A 23,086-nucleotide genomic window follows, 5' to 3' on the forward strand; every position below is an offset into this window, starting at 1 on the left:
GGTAAAATGCTTGCTTGAATCATCTGGAGTTCATCTGCATCTACAGCTTAGGGTTGGTTTTCGGTGGAGAAAGTTGCGTATTTTTTGTACACTTTTTCTAGTAGTTTTTTTTGGTTTTAAGCCTATATATGTCTTTTCACCTCATTCAATTGAGCAAGCAGCAGAACAAAGAGGAGTTGGCTTTTGGTGAAGCTGCGTGCTGTGCTGGGCAGAGTGAGTACAGCTGAGCTGCCAGGGGCATCAGCATCAGGCAGATGTTGCCAGAGGGGATGTTCTGGCCCTGCTCTAATAGGCAGATCCCTTGCCTGTCCTGTTGCCTAAAAGCAGTGTGTCTTGGGCTAGAATAACCAGTTTGGGAGCTGATAGGCATCTGTAGCTTGAACTGTTAATTTCTGCTTTCAGGCTGAAAGATGAGGACCACCTTTGACATGGTAACATTATGCATCCTTTTGACTGGTGTGGTTCTCTTTACACTATTGGGTATGAGCCTATTAATCAAGTGTACACCGTGTGGAGAATGGTGCAAAGTTACACGTTCTTGCAGTGCAAGAAAAAAATATTTTCAATAATGGCTGTAGACCAACCTGCCTCTTGCTTGGTGTACACTGTTAGCATTCTATTTTTAGCTGTAAAATGAAGAAACTTGTTTTTGTGTTCTAGGAATGTTCGGAGCAGATTTATCCCTGTGGTTAGTATCCACAGTTTCTGTTGATTTCTGACCTGTGTACATTTCGTGTTTATAGGCAAGTGTAGCTAAAGGTACAATAGTAGACAGGCTGTTTTCTGGTGCTTTCATGAGAGTGTTGCCATTAATTCATAGGCTCATTAAATAACTAGGTGTGACTTTCATGCTGTGGAGGTACTGCAGGGTGCTGTACTTGGCTGCTGCATAAGGTAACTAACCTTCTCTGAAGAATTGCTACAGGCTACATAGCAAAAGGGCTGATTCAAAGACTGAAGTTTATATAGGGAACTTGAAGGGCAACTGAGATTTTAATACTTGAAAGAGCACTCAGTAGTTCTTTTGACATTTCGTGAATAACTGTGAGGATCTTTGAAGGCTGGAAAAAGGCATGCTCAGTACTCAGTTTTATTTCAAGATACCTAGAGGAAAGTTAGCATAGATTTATTTATTAAAACTGCATTTCACTAGACAGAATTCAACAAGAGGGAATCCTTTGGATATCAAAGGTAATATTTTTACCATGGCTAAACAAGTTGTCATTTAGCAACTGAGGGATATTGAATGACAGCTTAAACTGTTCTTCTTGTCAATTGTGAAATAAAAATGCAGAGGGGATTTAAGGTAGTGGAATTTTGGTAATTGCAGCTATTGGGGAGGCTGTAACAGGAGTTACTAAATGAATAGAAAGTCAACTACTTCAGACTATCTGTATTTTAGGTTCTTTGTGGATTCTTTTCAGATCAGTCTCTGTGAAGTAGCTTTAGTCCCTCTAGTTTTGCAGATCTCTTCAGCATACATCCCAGATGCTGAAGGGAGAGGAGTGGATGTCTATTTGACTGTGTTGAGGAAAAATTTATCAAAAGTTTTGATGGGTAAGAGCAAAGTCCTTTTCCAGAGCCAGGCTGGAAAGGTAATCTGCCCCTCAGAGCTGTACTTGGTCACCCAGTAATACTGTGTCCTCATGTGTGTCAGTAGTAGGGAGTGTTTGTGGGGTATTTCTTAAAAGATTTTCTTAGTTACTGTTAAATGGAAGTATACAATATAATTTCCAGTCACTCATTAATTGTTACGTTCACAAAGAATGGATCATGACATTTTTACTGATCTGAACTAGTGCAGGCTCCGATGGTACCTTACTAAGGAATGTGAACTAAGAATTGTGAGACTGTTTTGTTGTTGTCTGGGGACAAAACATCTTTGCCTGAGAGTCACCTTTCTCTCCTTCCCCCAGCCTAACTCTTTCGCTAGCATCTGAATTTCTGTGTAGGCAGATTAGTTAGTGATATGTGTCTTGGCTTGAGCACTTTCAGAACTTAAGACTTCTACATAAATCTGAATTACTTTATATGCATTCTATACCTTATAAACATGGCTTTATGATTATGTAGGTATACGTGTATATGTAAGTACATATGCATTATATATATTACATATATATATACGAGTATAACATTTTAGGTATGTGTAAACAGAAAGATTTTAATTTCCTGTATTACCTAGCAAGCTAGACTTTCTATTGTAAGATGAAATTTCAACGAGGTTTTTATTTGCATTTGATTGTTATTTTTTGACAACTCTTCTGAGTTTGCACTTTGGGTAAGCCATTTGGGCTATAGAATGAGAGAATTGTTAGTTGCAGATTTGTTTGATAAATGAAAGATTACATAGATTCTGTCAAAAAGTTGGTGAATAGCAAATTTATGTAAGGAATGAACTGAAAATGATTAATTGAGGCTAGAAGTTAACCATTTTTGGTGCTTGCAGTAGATGGCAGCTGAAATCCAGCACTGCGTAGTCCCACTATTCTTGATGCATCTAAATCAATATTCTAATAAGGCAAAAAGGGAATAACATACGTATCTTTTAAAAATGTGGCAACTAGTGAAAGCTTCAAGCTAGTTGATGGGCAAATCCAGAGTTCATTCAACACAAAGATGATTGTATGATCTCTGATGCTGTTTAGTTGTTTTTTTGGTGTGGTTTTTTTTTTTTTCACGTGAAAGTTTCTGTTCCTTGCTGACTGCTAACGATATTCTGACAGAATTTGAGCTTGCAAGCTTTCTGCTCGTGACATTTCTTACTGGTGAGTAATGTGCTGACAGCTGGGACTTGGCTCTCTTGCCAGCTTAGCTCACTGGCTGTTCCTGCCTTTTCTTGCTCTCTTCTGTAATGTTTTCCTGCGTTATTATGAGGGTTGCTAGTGCAACCTTGTGGTGTGTTAGAGGCTGAATTTGTTAAGTTCTTTATTATTAGCGACTCTGTAAATGTTCTTGTTTTCATGTTTCTGTCTTCAAGAATGACCTAATGGTGAGGATTTGGCATGCTATGTGGTTAAGCTGCAGTCTTTCAAATTTTCAGACCTAGCCTTAAAGAACAGCTTTGAAAAAGCTCTCATGTTTTGGAGGCTGACACTAGTGAGGGTTGTAAGTTACTAATTAAAGAGTGTGAACCGAAGTTAATGTGGATACTACTAGTGCTTGCTGTGCCTATGCAAGAGAAATTTCCTGCTTGACCTTGTGGTTAGGTCAGAACTTAAAAATGTGGTAGCTGAAAGACTTCTAAAAACATCTGATACATTGTTGTTTTTTTTTTTTTCTGGATAAACATTGTATTTGCAGGTAGAGGGAAGAGCTTTGTTATTCCCATCTCTTTGTTAGCAAATGAAGTTCTGCAGCAGGCAGCCCTTTGTCTGTCTTAGTCTCACAGCAGTGGTTGCAAAAGCAACTGAACTCTTGTTTCATTGTCAGCTTTATAGCGTGTTTTGGCTATCCCTTACTGCTGCTGCATTGGACTTCAATTTACTGTGGTATGTTTGATGGAGTCAAGATTCTTTTTCCTAGGGAATTTGAGGTTACTTCACTTCCATCTGCTGGGAACGTTAAGGATATTGTAAAAGATTCTGCAAGAGTGAATTTTTCTATGCTTTCTCTCCCACCATAAACTAAAATCGAGTCACCTTGCTTTATTTATGCTTAAGTGAAGAGAAATTCCTTGAAAGTAGCAGTTCTGATCTGAGCATCAGCAAGCTATTCCCAGCTTTTTTTCTGTTGTGTATTAGGCACAGGAAATAAGTACGGTAGTTACTAACTGCTTTCTGTTCTCATATGGTTGCTCCGTTTAGTGACTCCATTTAAAAGATCCTTTTGCTTTTCTGTTACCGTTTTGGAAGTGATCACCAAAGGTCAATAACTTCCCTTATGCTGTATTCTTGAGAATGTGAAGTATAATATGAAGCTCATAACAGGGGGCAATAGTTCTGCTAATGCAGTCGCTCAGTTTGACAGCTAGGCAACGGTTGCTCGTTTAAGCCACTGTGAATGTTCCAAAGATAACTGTTTGTTACCACGGAAAGAAGCCCTGTAGAAATACTTACCAGGATCCCTGCTGTGTCTCTGTTGGACATGCCTTACCTATCTGGGAGAAGAAGGTTATAAGTTGTTTTCTTTAAAAATATGTTTGACTGACATATCCTCATTTCAGGTAGAAAGTTAGTTAAGAGTACTAATAAAGATTCGATACTGAACATGCATTTTCATTCATCTAAAGATGCTTTTCATATTTTAAAAAAACCCAAAACACTGCACTGTTTCTTGAAGGATGGCTATCTGTGTATGTCTTTGTATAATTCTGTCTGTTTTCATACCATGTGATTTTAAGTGGCAGCACTTCTGACAGATCTTCAGCAGATTTTCTTAGAGTTCTGCTGAGCTGTTACTGAAGTAACATTCATGTTACAGTATTCATGAGATATCATGAATAGCTATTATTACCTCAGACCCTGTTCAGCCTACAGAAGGGCAACCCAGGGAAGTTCTTGCTTGAACCTAGATCAGTTTAAAATCCATAGAAGAATCTGCAGCAGACATGACAGGTTAAGCTTTCAAAACCTCTTAACTTATTATGTCACTTATGTATTTAGTATGGGACATCTGTGTATATCTTTATATATATTTTCCTTTTAAGGTCTGTGGGGGACAAGACTCATGGAAGAAAGCAACACCAGCAGAGAGCGATATCTGAAAAGTGTTTTACGGGAGTTGGTTACATACATGATTTTCCTTGTGATCTTGTGTGTCTGTAAGTACCATTCAGCATTAATGCATATAGTTCTGTACTGTCTGCTTGCTGTCTGTGATTCCAGAGTGAAGATTGTTTTGATCACGTGGGAGAAGAGTTAATGGGCAAGTGTATAAGCAAATATTTGGAATTAAATGTTTCTCTTGTTTCTGGGCTTGGATTGTTGCTTGAGATTGAAAATACTGTACTTTCAGTGCCTTAATAAGTTTTGAACCTTTAAGCAGGATGATAATATACTTATTCTTTGGTTTTAGGGAGAATTTTTTTAATGTAGTACCACATTGCAGTGTAATGCTTCTGCTACACCTTTTGAAATCATTGAACAGAACTGTTAAATATGAAGAGTAGGAGTTAGTCATCTAGAAGAAAAAAATCAAATCACCGAGTTTCAAATTTGTCACCAAGCTTATGTACAGATCATTCTAAGAATAAAAGTTCGTCATAGTAGCTGTAAAGGCAGAGATAATGCTAGCTACTTAGAAATATCTCATAATCTGTGTTTGCATGATGCTGGACATTTTATATGCATCTGCAGCCTGTATATACTCAAGTATACATGGATCACAGCTGGAGACTTCCATGATTTAAGTGTGTCATTTGTTTTGTGGTCTATGATACATATGAACATATGTCATATCACATATCGTAACACTGTAGAACACAGAATAGAGTAACATTCAACCTACTCTTTCTTATTATTTTAATTTTTTTAAAATTTTATTTGGCTTTTAAGTAGGTGACTGTTTTGGGGTAGGTGCTCTAGAATCAACACTGAAGATAGTATTAGCAGATTCTCCTAAATACAAACTTTATACAGAAGTGAGGAGCTTGATGGATCTCCAGCCTCATACATAGCAATATTTGTGGACCCAAACGGAGTTTAAGAAGGCAGCCTGAACTGAGTTTGCTGTTCTTTTCTCAGGGTGAAGAACCTTAGTGATGCTGGAGCACAGATAGTACAGTATGTTTATTATAGGCCTCACACAGCACTGTGAACAGTTGTGGGTGGTATAACATAATGGTTCTGAGAGCGATCTGCTTTTCTGGCCTTGGGAACTTGAAGCCCTTATACAATTCTGTTTTAAAGATTTCTAGGGTTTTTTAAGTTAATAATCAAAATAAGGCATGTTCATATATTTGTATAAAAGAATAACAAGACAATGCAAAATAGAACTTACTATGGAGTTGTGAAATAGATGTTTTATTTGATTACTAGGCAGAATAACAGCAAAATCTGTATGCTTTAAGTTAGTATATCTTCGGAAAGCCGGTATGTTTCAAGCCTCCAATTTTTTGTGTGGGCCGTTCTGTTCTAAATGCCTGAAATGTCAGTGACACTTAAATTGTCATTTATGATTAGTTGTAATAGGACAAAGTAATGTTTTTATTTTCTGTGAGAGAGAATCTTGGAGTGAAAAAGAAAATGCAAAACTAGAGTGGCAGACTGGCTCTGAGAGCAAGTCTGCCTTGCTCGTCTGCAGTAGAATTGCCAAAAAACCCCAGACCCCTAAACTACATACCATTGACACAATTGTTCTGCTGTTGTACTGGAAGCATGTTTATATATTAAATATCATGTTTTTTTCCTTCCCAAGTCCTTTAAGAATGCTTAGTGCAGGTTTATGGACTGCTTGTGGCTGGTATGCTGTACCACCAGGAGAGGTGTAGCAGTGAGGGTTGTTGTGGTTTAGTCTGGCTGGATGACAGGTGCCCACAAAGCCGCTCTATCACTCCCCCTCTTCAACTGGACAGGGGAGAAAAACTACGACAAAAAGCTCTTGAGTCGAGATAAGGACAGGGAGAGATCACTCAGCAATTACCGTCATGGGCAAAACAGACTCAACTCGGGAAATCAGTTTGATTTATCACCAATCAAATCAGAGTAGGATAATGAGAAATAAAACCAAATCTTAAGACACCTTCCCCCCACCCCTTCCTTTTTCCTGGGTTTAGCTTTACTCCTGATTTTCTCTACCTCCTCCCCCCGGCAGCACAGGGGGATGGGGAATGGGGGTTACAGTCAGTTCATCACACGTTGTTTCTGCTGCTCCTTCCCTCCTCAGGGGGAGGACTCCTCACACTCTTCCCCTGCTCCAGTGTGGAGTCCCACCCATGCAAGACAGTTCTCCAAGAACTGCTCCAATGTGAGTCCTTCCTACGAGGTGCAGTCCTTCAGGAACAGGCTGCTCCAGCATGGGTCCCCCTTGGGATCACAAGCCCTGCCAGCAAACCTGCTCTGGCATGGGCTCCTCTCTCCATGGGTCTGCAGGTCCTGGCAGGAGCCTGCTCCAGTGTGGGCTCCCCATGGGATCACAGCTTCCTTCAGGCATCCATCTGCTCTGGCTTGGCGTCCCTTCCATGGGCTGCAGGTGGATATCTGCTCCAGCATGGACCTCCACGGGCTGCAGGGGGACAGCCTGCCTCACCAGGGTCTTCTCCACAGTCTGCAGGGGAACCTCTGCTCTGGTGCCTGGAGCACCTCCTGCCCCTGCTTTTTCACTGACCTTGGTGTCTGCAGAGTTGTTTCTCTCACATATTCTCACTCCTTTTTCCAGCTGCAAAATGCCATTATGCAGGTGTTTTTATACCTTCTTAAATGGGTTACCACAGAGGCACTACCACTGTCACAGATGGGCTCGGCCTTGGCCAACAGTGGGTCCATCTTGGAGCCAACTGGCACTGGCTTTATTGGATGTAGGGGAAGCTTCTAGCAGCTTCTCACAGAAGCCCTCCTTGCAGCCCCCCCATCTACTGAAACCTTGCCATGCAAACCCAGTACAGGGACCCGAATGAAAATAAAGTGAAATTGGTTTCAGTGGGAAGAGGCTGACTGCAGGCTGTTCACAGTTTGTTTCACTGTAGAAAAAGATTTTTGGTAACAGAATAAAGGAAAAGTATAGTCTGTTAAATATCTGCAGATATTGCTAGCTCATTAGTATTTTTTCAAGTACTATCCTTTTAAATTTTACACTTAAGCAATAACTATGGGGAGGGTGGTCTGTGACTTGGCATGCCCTAGGAGAGAGTTTTCCAGTGCAGGCTAAATGCTGTGGGCATTTCTTGTACTCTTGTATTTTTGAGACTACCTGTTTAGAGAGAATCCAGGTATTGCACAGTCATGTGATACATTCCAAGTGCCACAGCAAAAGTCTATTAAACATAGTTGTTGTTCTCTGGTTGCTAGAGAAAACGCATTTTCTTCCCTTTGATAAAGTATTTTTTATAAAATTGTCAGAACTGATGGAAGTTGTTCAGTGTAGACTTAATCTTTGAGGTTTCTCTGAGTTTTAGCCGTAAAATGGTTTTAAGTATTTATAGGCAGTAACAGTATCAGTGCCAGAGACTATTCTCTCAAGCCGTCTTGGCTTTGTATGTAATTTTGTAACTTGAGCTTTGCGGTCCTCAGCCAAATGCTTGGCCCAGCTTCAGGAGAAGTAACAGTCATTTATTTTCCGTGGGGAGATTCTCTTTGAAGCACTGCATGTCTTGCGTGGAGTTCTGTTGTCTAACCATAGGCGGCTAATGTCATTCGCAGTGCCCTGCAGTGTCCTGGTTGACCATCATTATCTGTTCAAGCAGGACATAGTTCTCCTGAGGTCTTGTGCCATCTGTGCCAGTGCTGTATGGGTGCCTTGGGGAGCACAAGTCACCTAAAAAGGCACTAGCTGCGTCTCTTCAGGCTGCTGAATCGTGCCTTTGTTTTTCTTGAAGTTAGCTTCTGTAAAGGCATTAATAATAGAATGAGGTGTGGGAAGAACTGAGTATTTTAAACTGAATGATCAGTCTGTTTGTCACTGTTTAGAGCAGGGTGACGATAAGCAGAGCAGCAGATGCTCTCTGTTAGCTCCTGCCCTCCCACCACGGGAAGGGAAAAAGGAGGAAAAGGGAGAGACTTACAAATTGGATATTAAACCAGCTTTATTAATATTACTAATAATAAGAGAAATAAGGCAAAATATACAAAATCAACACTGAGTTTCCTGGAGTTGGGTCCCGCCAGCAGCTTCTGGGCAGCACCAGGAAGCCCCAGACCGGCCTCAGCAGCAGACAGAAACCAGACTCAGGAATGCACGGATCGGAATCTGGATCAGGATCGCAGGCAGGGCAACGAGCAGGGTCCTCTTCAGCAGGTGGACATGGATGAGGAGAGTGAGACCCTCGTGATCCCCCAGCTTTAAACTGAGTGTGACGTGCATGGCATGGAATACTGCGTTTGTCAGTATTGGTCGAGGAGGACTGTGTGAGGGATCGCTTAAGCGATCTGGACGTCCACAAATCCATGGGCCCCGATGGAATGCACCCACGAGTGCTGAGAGAGCTGGCGGATGTCATTGCTGAGCCACTCTCCACCATCTTTGAGAGGTCCTGGAGGACAGGAGAGGTGCCCGAGGACTGGAGAAAGGCCAATGTCACTCCAATCTTCAAAAAGGGCAAGAAGGAGGACCCAGGGAACTACAGGCCGGTCAGCCTCACCTCCATCCCGGGAAAGGTGATGGAGCAGCTTATCCTGGAGGCCATCATGAAGCAAGTGGAAGAAAAGAAGGTTATCAGGAGTAGTCAGCATGGATTCACCAAGGGGAAATCATGCCTGACCAATCTAATAGCTTTCTACGATGACATGACTGGCTGGGTAGACGAAGGGAGAGCCGTGGATGTTGTCTACCTGGACTTCAGCAAGGCTTTCAACACAGTCTCCCATGATATCCTCCTAGGGAAGCTGAGGAAGTGTGGGCTGGATGAGTGGTCAGTGAAGTGTATAGAGAACTGGCTGAATGGCAGAGCTCAGAGGGTTGTCATCAGCGGCTCTGATTCTAGTTGGAGGCTGGTAACAAGTGGTGTCCCTCAGGGGTCAGTACTGGGCCCCGCCTTGTTTAACTTCTTCATCAACGACCTGGATGAAGAGTTAGAATGTACCCTCAGCAAGTTTGCTGATGACACTGAACTTGGAGGTGGGGTAGACACACCGGAAGGCTGTGCTGCCATTCAGCGTGACCTGGATAGGCTGGAAAGCTGGGCAGAGAGGAACCTGATGAGGTTCAACAAAGGCAAATGCAGGGTCCTGCACCTGGGGAGGAACAACCTCATGCACCAGTACAGGTGTGGGGTGGACCTGCTGGAGAGCAGCTTTGTGGAGAGGGACCTGGGTGTCCTGGTGGACAGGTTAACCATGAGCCAGCAGTGTGCCCTGGCTGCCAAGAAAGCCAGTGGGATCCTGGGGTGCATCAAGAAGAGTGTGGCCAGCAGGTCGAGGGAGGTTCTCCTTCCCCTCTACACTGCCCTAGTGAGGCCCCATCTGGAGTACTGTGTCCAGTTCTGGGCTCCCCAGTTCAAGAAGGATGAAGAGCTACTGGAGAGTGTCCAGCGGAGGGCTACAAGGATGGTGAGGGGACTGGAACATCTCCCCTACGAGGAGAGGCTGAGGGAGCTGGGATTCTTCAGCCTGAAGAAGAGAAGGCTGCGAGGGGACCTAATAAATGCTTATAAATATCTGAAGGGTGGGTGTCAGGAGGATGGGGCCAAGCTGTTTTCAGTGGTGCCCAGTGACAGGACAAGGGGCAATGGGCACAAACTGAGGCACAGGAAGTTCCATCTGAACATGAGGAAGAACTTCTTCCCTCTGAGGGTGACGGAGCACTGGAACAGGCTGCCCAGGGAGGTTGTGGAGTCTCCTTCTCTGGAGATATTGAAGACCCGCCTGGACAAGGTCCTGTGCAGCCTGCTGTAGGTGACCCTGCTTTGGCAGGAGGGTTGGACTAGATGACCCACAGAGGTCCCTTCCAACCCCTACTATTCTGTGTTTCTGTGATTCTATTGGGTCACCTGTCCTGTCCACCCCTCCCTGCAAGTGTCACCCTTTATGACTCCTCACTTGTGGGACCTAAGAGGTCTGTTGGTGACCATGGCTGCTGTAGTGGTGCATTGGCTGGGGAACAAGTCTGGGTCAACTGCTTGGATGGCAGCTATGCTCACTACTTTTTGTATTTTAATCACAGTTGACAGACAAATGCTGCTAGGTGTGGGTTTTGTTTTGTTCTGAAGCTTAAACTTTTCAGTGCAAAATCTATAGAAATACAACCTGATGTATTCAAAACGAAGCAAAGTACTAATGTTTTCTTTTCTATTTTCCTTCTTTTTTTCCTCTTCTCTTTCCCCCACTCCTTTATCTCTCAATCCTTACCCCAAATCTTTTGCAGTGACTTATGGGACAGTGAGTTCCAGTATGTACTATTACACAAGGGTTATGTCACAGCTCTTTCTGGAAACACCTGTATCAAAAATGGAGAAAACTGATTTCAAAACTTTATCCACAATGGATGACTTCTGGAAGGTAATCCACAAACAGTTTTTTGTCTCTCTTGCTGTGATTTGCTTGTACTGTCGTGGCCTGTCAATTTGACCTGCAGAATCTTTTTTCTGATGTGGTGGGGGTTGTGCATGAGATCTCTGTGTACAATGTCAAAGCTGTGGAACAAAGTAGGCCTTTAATCTGTGAGAGTTTAGAACCTGCGTAATGCTAGTGGGGCAGGGTAGGGCAAGGAACGTCTTTGGAGGACAGGTAAGTAAGGTCTTACATCAGAAAAATTATCAACTGCATTTCTAGCACATCCACGGAATGAAGATCTATAAAAACAGTGCTGGCAACATGCAAAGTAAAGTTCTGTCTTCCTCCCCAGTTCACTGAAGGCCCTTTGCTGGATGGTCTTTACTCGGAGATGTGGTTCAACAATGAAACCATGGCAGAAAACAAAAGCTTCATTTATTATGAGAACCTGCTGCTAGGGGTTCCTCGCATTCGGCAGTTGAAAGTGAGAAATGGTTCGTGCTCAATACCTGAAGATTTAAAGGATGAAATCAAAGACTGCTATGATGTCTATTCTGTGGCTAATGAAGATACTGCTCCATTTGGACTTCGAAATGGAACAGCGTATGTAGTATTCCTGTAGACACTTATTTAATTTTTTTTCTGAGCTGGGTTATGCTAAATTACACAATAAGTCACTTGGCAGAGGCAACTCTGCATTTGCTGTATGTTCTTTCTGGAAAGCCAGGTAAATCCAGAGCAGCTGCCAGTTCTGCTCATGGAGAAACCTCAGCGAGCTTGGAGAGGACCGTGCTCTTGAGCCGCCTGAGTTTAGGTGCTGTCATTGCGCCATTGGCAGCTGCTACGCATGGGAGATGTGCTGTGGTCTGAGTGCAGCATGCAGCTCATGAGCACCTGTTCTGTAACTCCAGATTGTAGTAATGCAGTATGTTTCACTGAGTTGTCTTCCCTGGCTAAAAATGGGAGTAGCACTGCCTCTCTTGGAGGACGACGTGCGAGTTGAACTGTGAAAGGTTTTGGAGGTGGAACGTAGCTATGTAAATGTCAGTTTTCTTTCTTTACCTATTCTATGTGAATGGATTGATATTTTGTGTTTTCACAATTAATATGCTTGTGATCCATCTTTCTATCTGAATTTTGTTGTGTTAGTCAAAGGGACTTTGTAAGCTCTTGCTCTACGGTACGAGCATCAAAACTTTCTACAAGTACCTCTTAAATGAAAGCATCTGTAAGTAACTGATAGATTTTTTGGTCAGGTTTTGTTGGTGTGGTGTTTTGTTGGTTGTAAGTTGAAAGTGGAAGGACTAACATGCTCCATTTCGCTTACTTCTGAACTAGCTGGACATACACCAATGAGAAGGATTTGAATGGGAGCAGCCACTGGGGCTTAATTGCCACATACAGTGGGGCTGGTTATTACCAAGACCTCTCAAGGACCAGAGAAGTGACAGCTGTGCAGATTGCTAGCCTTAAGAAGAACCTTTGGCTGGACAGAGGCACCAGAGCAGCTTTCATTGATTTCTCTGTATACAATGCAAACATTAACCTATTCTGCGTTGTCAGGTATGAACAGAACCATGACAGTGCTCATATTGCACACTGTAGGCTGTAGACTTGGGGTTTTCTCGTGATTGCTTTAGTTTGAGGACATGAGTAGGCGTATGTTTTGTATAAAGGGGACAGACAACTGAAGTGGCATGCCTCTCTGTCAAATAAGTGGGACTCCGCAGGGCAGCTGCACTCACCGTCTGGAGGCAGTTCTGACTTCCCTGATGCTGCAGTGGCTTCGGTGCAGTTTGCAGGCGACTTCTCCAGTGAGTCGGCTTATTAAATATGTGGATATACAACATCAATCTTTAGTTTAGAAAGCGTGAGACAGATGCAGATAAAGACAGGTCTTCATCTCTGTTTTCTCACTGTTCCTGAAGTGTTTTGGGTTTTAGTCAAAATTGAGTGCGGTCAGGTTTATACCTTCTGTTCTGTATAGTGCCTTCTCTGAATCATATGTGGGCTTTTCCCTGTTCCCGTTATTTAAATAATTATATAAATAAAACTGTATATCTTATAGTAGTGCTTTTCATCAAGACTGTATAAATGAAACTTTTCTTCTTTGCCTTTTTTGAAATGCAGGTTGTTAGTGGAGTTTCCAGCAACTGGAGGCCTTGTTACGTCTTGGCAGTTTCAGCCAGTGAGGCTAATTCACTACATCTCTACTTTTGACTTTTTTCTGGCAGCCTGTGAAATGGCATTTTGCCTTTTTGTTCTTTATTACATGGTGGAAGAGATCTTAGAAATTCACATTCATAGACTGCACTACTTCAGAAGTCTCTGGAATTGCCTTGATATCCTTATTGTTGTGGTAAGTAATCTATAGTAAGGCTAAAAGTGCTTTTTGAAATGCACTGTGTGGGAGATGTTAACGAGTTTGTATTGTGGGTTTAAGGAATAGGGCCATTGTTAGGAAGGATGCTGTCCAGGGTTTGGCCAGGACAGGGTTAATTTTCACTGAAATCCAGGAAGGGGCACAGCCGGGCGGGCTGACCCCACCTGGCCAAACAGAGCCCAGTATTCCATACCATGTGCCGTCATGCTGGGTTCCGGTGGGGGGAAGCTGGGTGGTGGGAACTCACTCGCGGCTCGGGAGCGTGTGGCGCCGGTCCAGTCCGGGAGAACGGCTCTGTGGGTTGTGCGGTTTGTGTTGTGTTTTCCCCTTATCTGTAGCATTGTTGTTACTGTTCCCTCTGTTTGCTGTTCTGTTAAACCGCCCTTATCCCGACCCACCAGTTTTTGCCTTTCTCTTTCCATTCTCCTCCGCATCCCGGTGGGGGGAGGAGTGGCCGCGTGGCACTTTTGTTGCCGGCTGCAGCCAAACCATAACATTTAATGTGGTGCCCAAGCGTGAGTTGGGGAAAACGGCAGGGCTGAGCCGCATGTGTTAATTTTTGTTATACGCATTTACTGTGTTAGTTAAATAGTCGCCGGTAAAAATGTTGCTGACTTTGATCAGATGGCTGTGGTATTTGAATCCTTATTTGCTGTATGTGTTCGCTGCCATGCTGTTTATTACCTTGGGGAAAAAGATCAGGATGACGATTTTACTGTGCTGTACGATGTCAACTTATGACACGATAACATCACTGTGCATGAAAATTAGGATTGTATTTGCATGCGGCACTGCGGTCATTTCCATACCTCGGATCCTATGTCTTGGAATTTGTTAATAATCAAACCCAGCCTGTGGGGAAAACCAGAGGGGATACCTTCCCCCACTCTTTCGCTCCCCCTTCTCTCCCTCAGGCAGTTCCTAACTGCTTTTGAGAATTTCAAGTACCCGTGGGATGCTCAGGCCAGCACTCTCCTTTTGTTCTGCCTCCTGAATGGATTTCAGGTTTTGTTAAACAAGGTAAGGTTAAACAAGTAGTTAAGAACATTGTGCAGAGACCTGCCCTGGGGCTGGATAGCTGTGAGTGGCTGGGTGTGTGGGACAGCATGGGCAAGTACCTAGGGCAGTGGGCACCTCCGGTGTTTTTGAAACTCACCCCTGAACAAGTACAGAATCCGGACAATCTAGTAAAATATCTGCAAAAAGTGTGCTGCCACCCTGGGAACTCCAGAGACACACAAATCACCACAACGTGCTGGGGTCTGGCCCACGCCTACCGAGCTGCCCTGTTCAACACTGTTCAGTGCCCTAAAGGGGAAAGGGGGGGAAACGAAGCGGCAGGCACTGCGACTGGCACTGCCCCCCCAGCCGGCCCTGCAGCCCCTCCAGCCCAGCAGGCAGTCACAGCCCCCCCGATCAGCACCATGGGTGCCACTGCCACAGTCGCAGGGGTGGCCCCGGTTTCCCCGGTGGGCACAGCAGCTGCTCCAGCCCCAGCTCCAGCTGCAGGCATCGCGGCTGAGCCCAATGACCAACCTGTGCAGGTAGCAGTCGCCCCTGTAAAACTAAGACGCAAAGAGAGCAGATCACTCCGGGAGGGATGACGATGAGCCAGGGTCATCGCGGGAGATAGAGACAGAGGACATCACCCAGTCCCTGTCCCTGAGCGAGCTGCGGGACATTGCGGAAAGACTTCAGCCGCCACCCAGGCGAGCACATTGCCACCTGGCTGCTGCGGTGCTGGGATAACGGGGCCAGCAGCTTGGAATTAGAGGGCAAGGAATCCAAGCAGCTGGGATCCCTGGCCAGGGATGGGGGCATTGACAAGGCCATTGGGAAAAAGGAACAAGTCCTCAGCCTCTGCAGGAGACTTCTGTCAGGTGTGAGGGAGAGGTACCCCTTCAGTGACGATTTTGTATGTTATCCTGGCAAGTGGACCAATATGGAGAGGGGTATTCAGTACTAGAGGGAATTAGCTATGCGGGAGCTGGTTTACTGTGACACAGACGATGAGCAGGTACCCACAGACCCAGATGAAGTCCAGTGCACAGCATCTATGTGGAGGAATTTTGTGCGGAGCGCACCATCCTCATATGCCACCTTACTGGCAGTAGTAAACTGGAAAGGTGAGGAGGTACCAACAGTGGGTGAGGTGGCTGTCAGACTCCGGCAATATGAAGAAAGCCTCTCTTCCTCCCTCGTTTCAGCCGTGGAGAAACTGTCGCAGAAGGTCGAACGACTCGAAGAGAGCATGTCCTACTCCCCACCTGTATGGGGCAGCATCTCAGCTATTAGGGGCAAGTGTTTCTCTGCTCAGGAGAGAGGGTAGAGAGGCTACACACCACGGGGCACCCTGTGGTTTTACCTGCATGACCACGGAGAGGACATGAGGAAGTGGGATGGAAAACCCACCTCAAGTCTAGAGGCACGAGTGCGCGAGTTGCGAGGTAAAACAATCACCAAAGGGGATTCTGTTAGGAAAAATGCCGCTCCAGTTTCCAGCAGCCAGCTTTCCAGACCAGGTAGACAGTTTGGTCTTGATTCCGATCCTCTGGAGGGGACCTCCAAGGCATTCTTACAGCAGGTGAGCAGCAAATTCTCTGACCAGGATTAGAGGTGCCCTGCCTCCAGCCAGGTGGAGGCAAGGGACAACCGTGTTTATTGGACGGTGTGGATTCGGTGGCCTGGCACGTCAGGTCCACTAGAGTATAAAGCTCTAGTGGACACTGGTGCACAGTGTACTTTAATGCCATCAGAGTTCAAAGGGTCAGAGTCCATTTGTATTTCGGGAGTGACAGGGGGGTCCCAAGAGCTGAGTGTATTGGAGGCTGAAGAGAGCCTCACTGGGCAGGAGTGGCAGAAGCACCCCATTGTAACTGGCCCCGAGGCTCCGTGCATCCTTGGGATAGACTATCTTAGGAGAGGGTATTTCAAGGACCCAAAGGGGTATCGGTGGGCTTTTGGCATAGCGGCTGTGGAGACGGAAGAAGTTAAACAGCTGTCCATTTTGTCTGGTCACTCGGAGGATCATTCTGTTGTGGGGTTGCTGAGGGTTGAAGAACAACAGGTGCCAATCGCGACCACAACGGTGCACCGGCGACAATATCGTACCAACTGAGACTCCATTCTCCCCATTCATCAGCTGATCCGCCAGCTGGAGAGTCAAGGAGTGATCACCAAAACTCGCTCACCCTTTATTAGTCCCATATGGTGAGTGAGAAAATCTACTGAAGAGTGGAGACTGACAATAGACTACCGTGGCCTGAATGAAGTGACACCACCGTTGAGTGCTGCCATGCCAGACATGCTAGAAGTTCAGTATCAGCTGGAGTCAAAGGCAGCCAAGTGGTACGCTACAATTGACGTCGCTAATCCATTCTTCTCCATCCCTTTGGCAGCAGAGTGCAGGCCACAGTTTGCTTTCACCTGGAGGGGCATCCAGTACACCTGGAATCGACTGCCCCAGGGGTGGAAACACAGTCCCACCATTTGCCATGGACTAATCCAGACTGCACTGGAAAAGGGTGATGCTCCAGAACATCTGCAGTACATCGATGACATCATTGTATGGGGTGACACAGCGGAGGAAGTTTTTGAGAAAGGGGAGAAAATAGTTCAGATCCTTCTGAAAGCCGGTTTCGCCATTAAGCGAAGTAAAGTCAAGGGACCTGTGTGAATAAAACGGCAGGATGGGCGCCGTCAAATCCCAATGGATGTCATCAACAAAATAGCAGCTATGTCTCCACCAACCAGCAAAAAGGAAGCACAGGCCTTCCTGGGTGTTGTGGGTCTTTGGAGGATGCACATCCCAAATTACAGCCAGATTGTAAGTCCTCTGTACCATGTGACCTGGAAGAAGAATGATTTTGAATGGGGCCCTGAGCAAAGACAGGCATTTGAACAGATTAAACGGGAGATAGTTCATGCCGTAGCCCTTGGTCCAGTCCGGTCAGGGCAAGATGTTAAAAACGTGCTCTGCACCGCAGCTGGGGTGAATGGCCCAACCTGGAGTCTCTGGCAGAAAGCGCCAGGGGAGACTTGAGGTCGACCCCTGGGGTTCTGGAGCTGGGGATACAAAGGATCCGAGGCCTGCTATACTCCCACTGAAAAGGAGATTCTGGCAGCATATGAAGGCGTTCGAGCAGCTTCAGAAGTGGTCGGCACTGAAGCACAGCTCCTCCTAGCACCACGATTGCCGATCCTGGGCTGGATGTTCGAAGAGAGGGTCCCCTCTACACATCATGCCACCAATGCTACGTGGAGTAAGTGGGTCATGCTGATCACCCAGCGCGCCCGAATGGGAAACCCCAGTCGCCCAGGAATTCTGGAGGTGATCATGGACTGGCCAGAAGGCAAAGATTTTTGGAGTATCGCCAGAGGAGGAGGTGACACGTGCTGAAGAGGCCCCACTGTATAACCAGCTGGCAGAAGATGAGAAACAGTATGCCCTGTTCACGGATGGGTCCTGTCTCATTGTGGGGAAGCAGCGGAGGTGGAAGGCTGCTGTATGGAGCCCTACACGACAAGTCGCGGAAACTGCCGAGGGAGAAGGTGAGTCAAGCCAGTTTGCAGAGGTGAAAGCCATCCAGCTGGCTTTAGACATTGCCAGTCGAGAGAAGTGGCCAGTGCTCTATCTTTACACTGACTCCTGGATGGTGGCCAATGCCTTGTGGGGGTGGCTGCAGCAATGGAAGAAGAACAACTGGCAGCGCAGAGGCAAAACTATCTGGACTTCCCCATTGTGGCAAGATATTGCTGCCCGTCTGGAGCAGTTGGTTGTAAAAGTCCGTCACGTGGATCCCCACGTCCCTAAGAGTCGGGCCACTGAGGAACATCAAAACAACCAGCAGGTGGATCAGGCTGCCAAGATTGAAGTGGCTCAGGTGGATCTGGACTGGCAACATAAGGGTGGACTGTTTATAGCTCGGTGGGCCCATGACACCTCGGGCCACCAAGGAAGAGACGCGACAGTCAGATGGGCTCGTGTCCGAGGGGTGGACTTGACCATGGACACCATCGCACAGGTTATCCATGAATGTGAGACATGCGCTGCAATCAAGCAAGCAAAGCGGGTAAAGCCTCAGTGGTATGGAGGATGATGGCTAAAATATAAATATGGGGTGGCTTGGCAGATTGACTACATCACACTGCCACAAACCCGCCAAGGCAAGCGCTATGTGCTCACAATGGTGGAGGCCACCACCGGATGGCTGGAAACCTACCCTGTGCCCCATGCCACTGCCCGGAATACCATCCTGGGCCTGGAAAAACAAATCCTGTGGCGACATGGCACTCCCGAAAGAATTGAGTTGGACAACGGGACTCACTTTCGTAACAGCCTCATAGACACCTGGGCCAAAGAACACGGTATCGAGTGGGTGTATCACATCCCTTACCATGCACCAGCGTCTGGAAAGATCGAGCGGTACAATGGGCTGCTAAAAACCACTTTGAGGGCAATGGGTGGTGGGACTTTCAAAAACTGGGATACTCATTTAGCAAAGGCCACCTGGTTGGTTAACACCAGGGGATCCACCAACCGGGCTGGTCCTGCCCAGTCAAAACCTCAGCGCCCCTTGCAAGGGGATAAAGTCCCCGTAGTGCACATGCGGAACATGTTAGGGAAGACGGTTTGGGTTAGTCCTGCCTCGGGCAAAGGCAAGCCCGTCCGGGGGATTGCTTTTGCTCAAGGACCTCGGTGTACCTGGTGGGTAATACGGAAGGATGGGGAAGTCCGATGTGTAGCTCATGGGAATTTGATTTTGGGTGAGAAGAGTCCATAAATAAATTGTATAAAGTTAATTGTTAAATAACCCTGTCACTGTCTGTTATGACTGTTATGATTGTTATGTGTTGTACCAGTAGTATCGTAGTAAGAATCGTCCAGATTAAAGAAGGGTGGACTTTTTGATGAAAACCTAGCAGAGCACAGCGATGATGAAACTGGACCTGGTTTTCAACATCTGGCACCCAGCAAATTCATCGAGATCGACGTCTCCAACCTGCAGACTGTGGGCACGGGCCGCACCAGATACATCAGCCATGAGCTCCGGATGCAGCAAGTGACTGCCCATCACCACACATCAACTCTCCTGCCACGGAAGACCATTACGACAGATGGAGCCTGAAGTCATGGATTAAATGAACTCAACGGACACTTTAGAGTGATGATCCATAGACTAAGGGAATGATATCTGGAGACAGGAGAAGTGGTGGTGATCAACTGGACAATGGGGGACCTGGGCACGACGTAGATGGTATGGAATAAGGGGTGGATAAAATTTAATGTTATGGTTTGTCTGTGGCTGGCAACAAAAGCGCCACGTGGCCGCCCCTCCCCCCACCGGGGTGCAGAGAACAATGGAAAGAAACAGGCAGAAACTGGTGGGTCGGGATAAGGGCAGTTTAACAGAACAGCAAAGAAAGGGAACAGGAACAACAACGATACAGATAAGGGGAAAACACAACACAAACCGCACAACCCACAGAGCCGCTCTCCCGGACTGGACCGGCGCCGCGAGCTCCCGAGCCACGAGTGAGTTCCCACCACCCAGCTTCCCCCCACCGGAACCCAGCATGACGGCACATGGTATGGAATACTGGGCTCTGTTTGGCCAGGTGGGGTCAGCCCACCGGGCTGTGCCCCTTACTGGATTCCAGTGAAAATTAACCCTGTCCTGGCCAAACCCAGGACAGACGCTTACAGACTACTGGGCTATTCAGTATGAATAAGATAATTTTATTCTGTTTTGTATTGTTGGTGTGTTTTGCAGAGTTGCATGTTCTGTCTTTGGTTGTTTCAACATTTGCATACTGCTGAAAAATTTAGAGTATTTGTCCAGTATGCTTTTTCACAGTAGTTGTCTGTAAAGGCACAGCCATTATGAGAGGTAACAAACTCGCTCTCAGTTCTCTTCTGTGTATCTGATACAGGCTACTGCAGTGGCCTTCAAGGTGGAAAATTACCTGCTTTAAAGTAATGATTTGCATTTGGATTTGGAGGAGTGGGACTGGGATTTGATTATGTTTGCAAAGAACCATGAAGAGATTTAATGTGGTATTAAAATACTCAGAATCTAGTACCAAATTTGAAGAAGTGTCTCAAAGGTGTAGAGTGCTAGCAGCTGTCAGGGCTGCTTTGTTAATTAAGTGGACAGTGTTGCACATCAGTAATCTTGGTGTAGCAGAAAATCTGAGCTTTGAATTTAAAGCTACATAATGTAATTCTCTCTGTGTATATATATCAGGCTGTGCTTACCAAAAGTATAGAAAGCCAGCAGTGCTGAAACAGTTCCAGTCCTACACTTGATTTGTGTCTTAAGGCTTGGACAAATCAGAGGTTTAAATCTTGAAGTTAGTATCTGAAATCTTAGAGGAATCATACTTGCATCACAGTGCTTGGTAAACGAAGGACCATTTAGGAGGATGTTTACATGAACTGTGTGCTGTTTCTTATACATAACAGCGGAGGCGGGAATAAGGTGCCTTGCTGTTAGTCAGTGAAGTGTATACAGATGTGAGTGTAAAATTCAGTTCACACAAAGGGTGAAACTGTGTTTATACCTTGTCTGAGGGGCATTGTTTAAATTTACGATTATGTACTTTATGACTCTGTATACATGGTGAAGTGTTCACTTAGACTAAAAAAGCACGCTTGCAGAGGTCAAAGCAAGAACCTTAGCTGTGTGGTGAAACTACAGATTGTCCACTGTTGCTTGTTCTGAGCAATACTGGACAGTCTGTACTCCAGAGAATCTCTAGTACCTTTTGGCCACTGCTGTCTTTCTGCTTTTTACTCTTTTTCACCTGTAATCTTTTTGAGTTGTCATCTTTCTTTTCGTGTATTTCCTTCTCTGTGACAGCTTCATTCTTCTAAGCCCGCTTAGGCTTCACTGTCATCTCGTTCTTCAGCTGTGGCAAGGAAAAGATTTCTAAATCTTCTTACTCCCAGGCTATTTGTCTGTAGTTTAGGACTATAATGGTTTTGATGTGAAATGTGTTTCCTGATATGTCCAGAAATTCTGGTTTGGATCCTATCTGAAACAGCAGCCACTGGGCTGTTAAATTACTCCTGAGTGAAAGGTGATGAGACCTGCCTGCCTGCTCCCCCCCTGCCCCTGCAGCTGCCTGGCCCTGAGTACTAATGTGATCAGTGACCAGTGGGGTTCACCCTGAAGGACTGTGAGAAGCTTGTATCAGTGATTTTTTTTCTTCCCCCCCAGCTCTGTCCAATCCCCAGCTGTTAACTTTCCTGTTTGAAACTTTAGCTTTGTAGTCAGGACACCTTGAAAACAATGTATTTGCTTTTACTTAAAGCTCGTGTTAAGGTAGTGCGATAAATAACGTTAAGTGCCTCATATCTTAACTTCGTCTGATGTACATGGCTAAAACACGTTGTTTTAAAACCCTAATCGCCTTTCATATGTTTGTATGCTTCTTTTGTACTCAGCTCTGTGTGGTAGCTATAGGAATTAACATCTATAGGACATCAACTGTTGATATGCTCCTGAAGAAGCTGCTGGAAGATCAGAACTCGTTCCCCAATTTTGAACCTCTGGCATATTGGCAAATGCAATTCAACAACATTGCTGCAGTCACTGTGTTTTTTGTCTGGATTAAGGTAACTCCAAAACACACATCCTTATTCTAATATTAGACTGTAAGCAGTTCTGAGTTTCATGTGATATGATTTGAGGTGTAGTCATGTTTCTTCTAAAATCACTTGTGCGAGAAGGTTAGAGCAGAGGAGTAACTTCTTGCAAATTGAAAGCAAGATTGTAATTTGCCACAAGTTTAGTCAGCCCTTGTTCAAGTCTAGAAGATGTAGTCAGTGCTGGTGCTTTGTCACAGAAGACATGTAAAGAAATGTTTTTATTATTCCTGAATTGATAAGTCAGTAATTCTTACTGGATACTGCTTTTTCCTGGCCTGGTATGACTGAGTCCATTTTATCTATTAAAAACTTTTGAATTGAAGCATTGATGAAGCTAGTCCACTTCGTTTGAAAACTAGATATATTACTTTTTCTCTGTTTCACTGCCTCCTTTCTAGTGATACTTCTTTTCATGTATATACTAATTTTCCTGTCCTCTGTATGCATGAAGTCACAGAGGAACATTTACTTAATAAACTAAAGGGGGAAAATGTAAAACCAGTGATAAGTGAGTTTCCACTCTGATACTCCAAACTGATACTTAGGTTTGTCAGGCATCTTAGCTAATCTCTTATTGTTTTACAAGACACAGTTGCATTTCATTTTTTCATCATGGTTTAAGAAATAAAGTGGCTCATTATAAGAAATAATGGTAAACTGCAGCGTAACAGAATAATACAGTTTGGAGGAAACCTCGGGAAGCCTCTAGTCCAGCCACCGGCTCAGAGCAAAGTCAGCTGTGAGGTCGTCTTTTCTTGCATTTTACTACTTCATAGCCAAGATGTTCATTGAAGATAAAGATAAATACATAGGCTTTTGGAAGCATTTCAGTAGCACTGCTTTGAAGCCAGGGTGCCAAAGAGAGGAGTGAAAAAACAAAGAAAACCCCACACCCAAAGCACCTGAACAAGAAGTTCATGTTCTCACAGAGTTTTTTTCACATTTCAAACCTCAGTGCTTTAGGAA

General features: G+C 45.2%; 1 protein-coding gene across 2 annotated transcripts in view; it reads left to right on the forward strand.

Annotated features, from left to right (window-relative positions):
- Positions 1-23,086, forward strand: part of PKD2 (polycystin 2, transient receptor potential cation channel) — a 36,806-nt gene that overhangs the window by 2,349 nt on the left and 11,371 nt on the right. For both annotated transcript variants that reach the window (XM_075421243.1, XM_075421244.1), the window contains exons 2-7: positions 4,649-4,762; positions 10,957-11,090; positions 11,437-11,687; positions 12,423-12,647; positions 13,215-13,443; positions 21,917-22,087. In XM_075421243.1, coding sequence (XP_075277358.1) covers positions 4,649-4,762; positions 10,957-11,090; positions 11,437-11,687; positions 12,423-12,647; positions 13,215-13,443; positions 21,917-22,087 — 1,124 coding nt within the window. The remainder of the gene's footprint in view (positions 1-4,648; positions 4,763-10,956; positions 11,091-11,436; positions 11,688-12,422; positions 12,648-13,214; positions 13,444-21,916; positions 22,088-23,086) is intronic.

The sequence above is a fragment of the Opisthocomus hoazin genome, chromosome 5 (assembly GCF_030867145.1).
Source record: "Opisthocomus hoazin isolate bOpiHoa1 chromosome 5, bOpiHoa1.hap1, whole genome shotgun sequence".
Lineage (NCBI taxonomy): Eukaryota > Metazoa > Chordata > Aves > Opisthocomiformes > Opisthocomidae > Opisthocomus > Opisthocomus hoazin.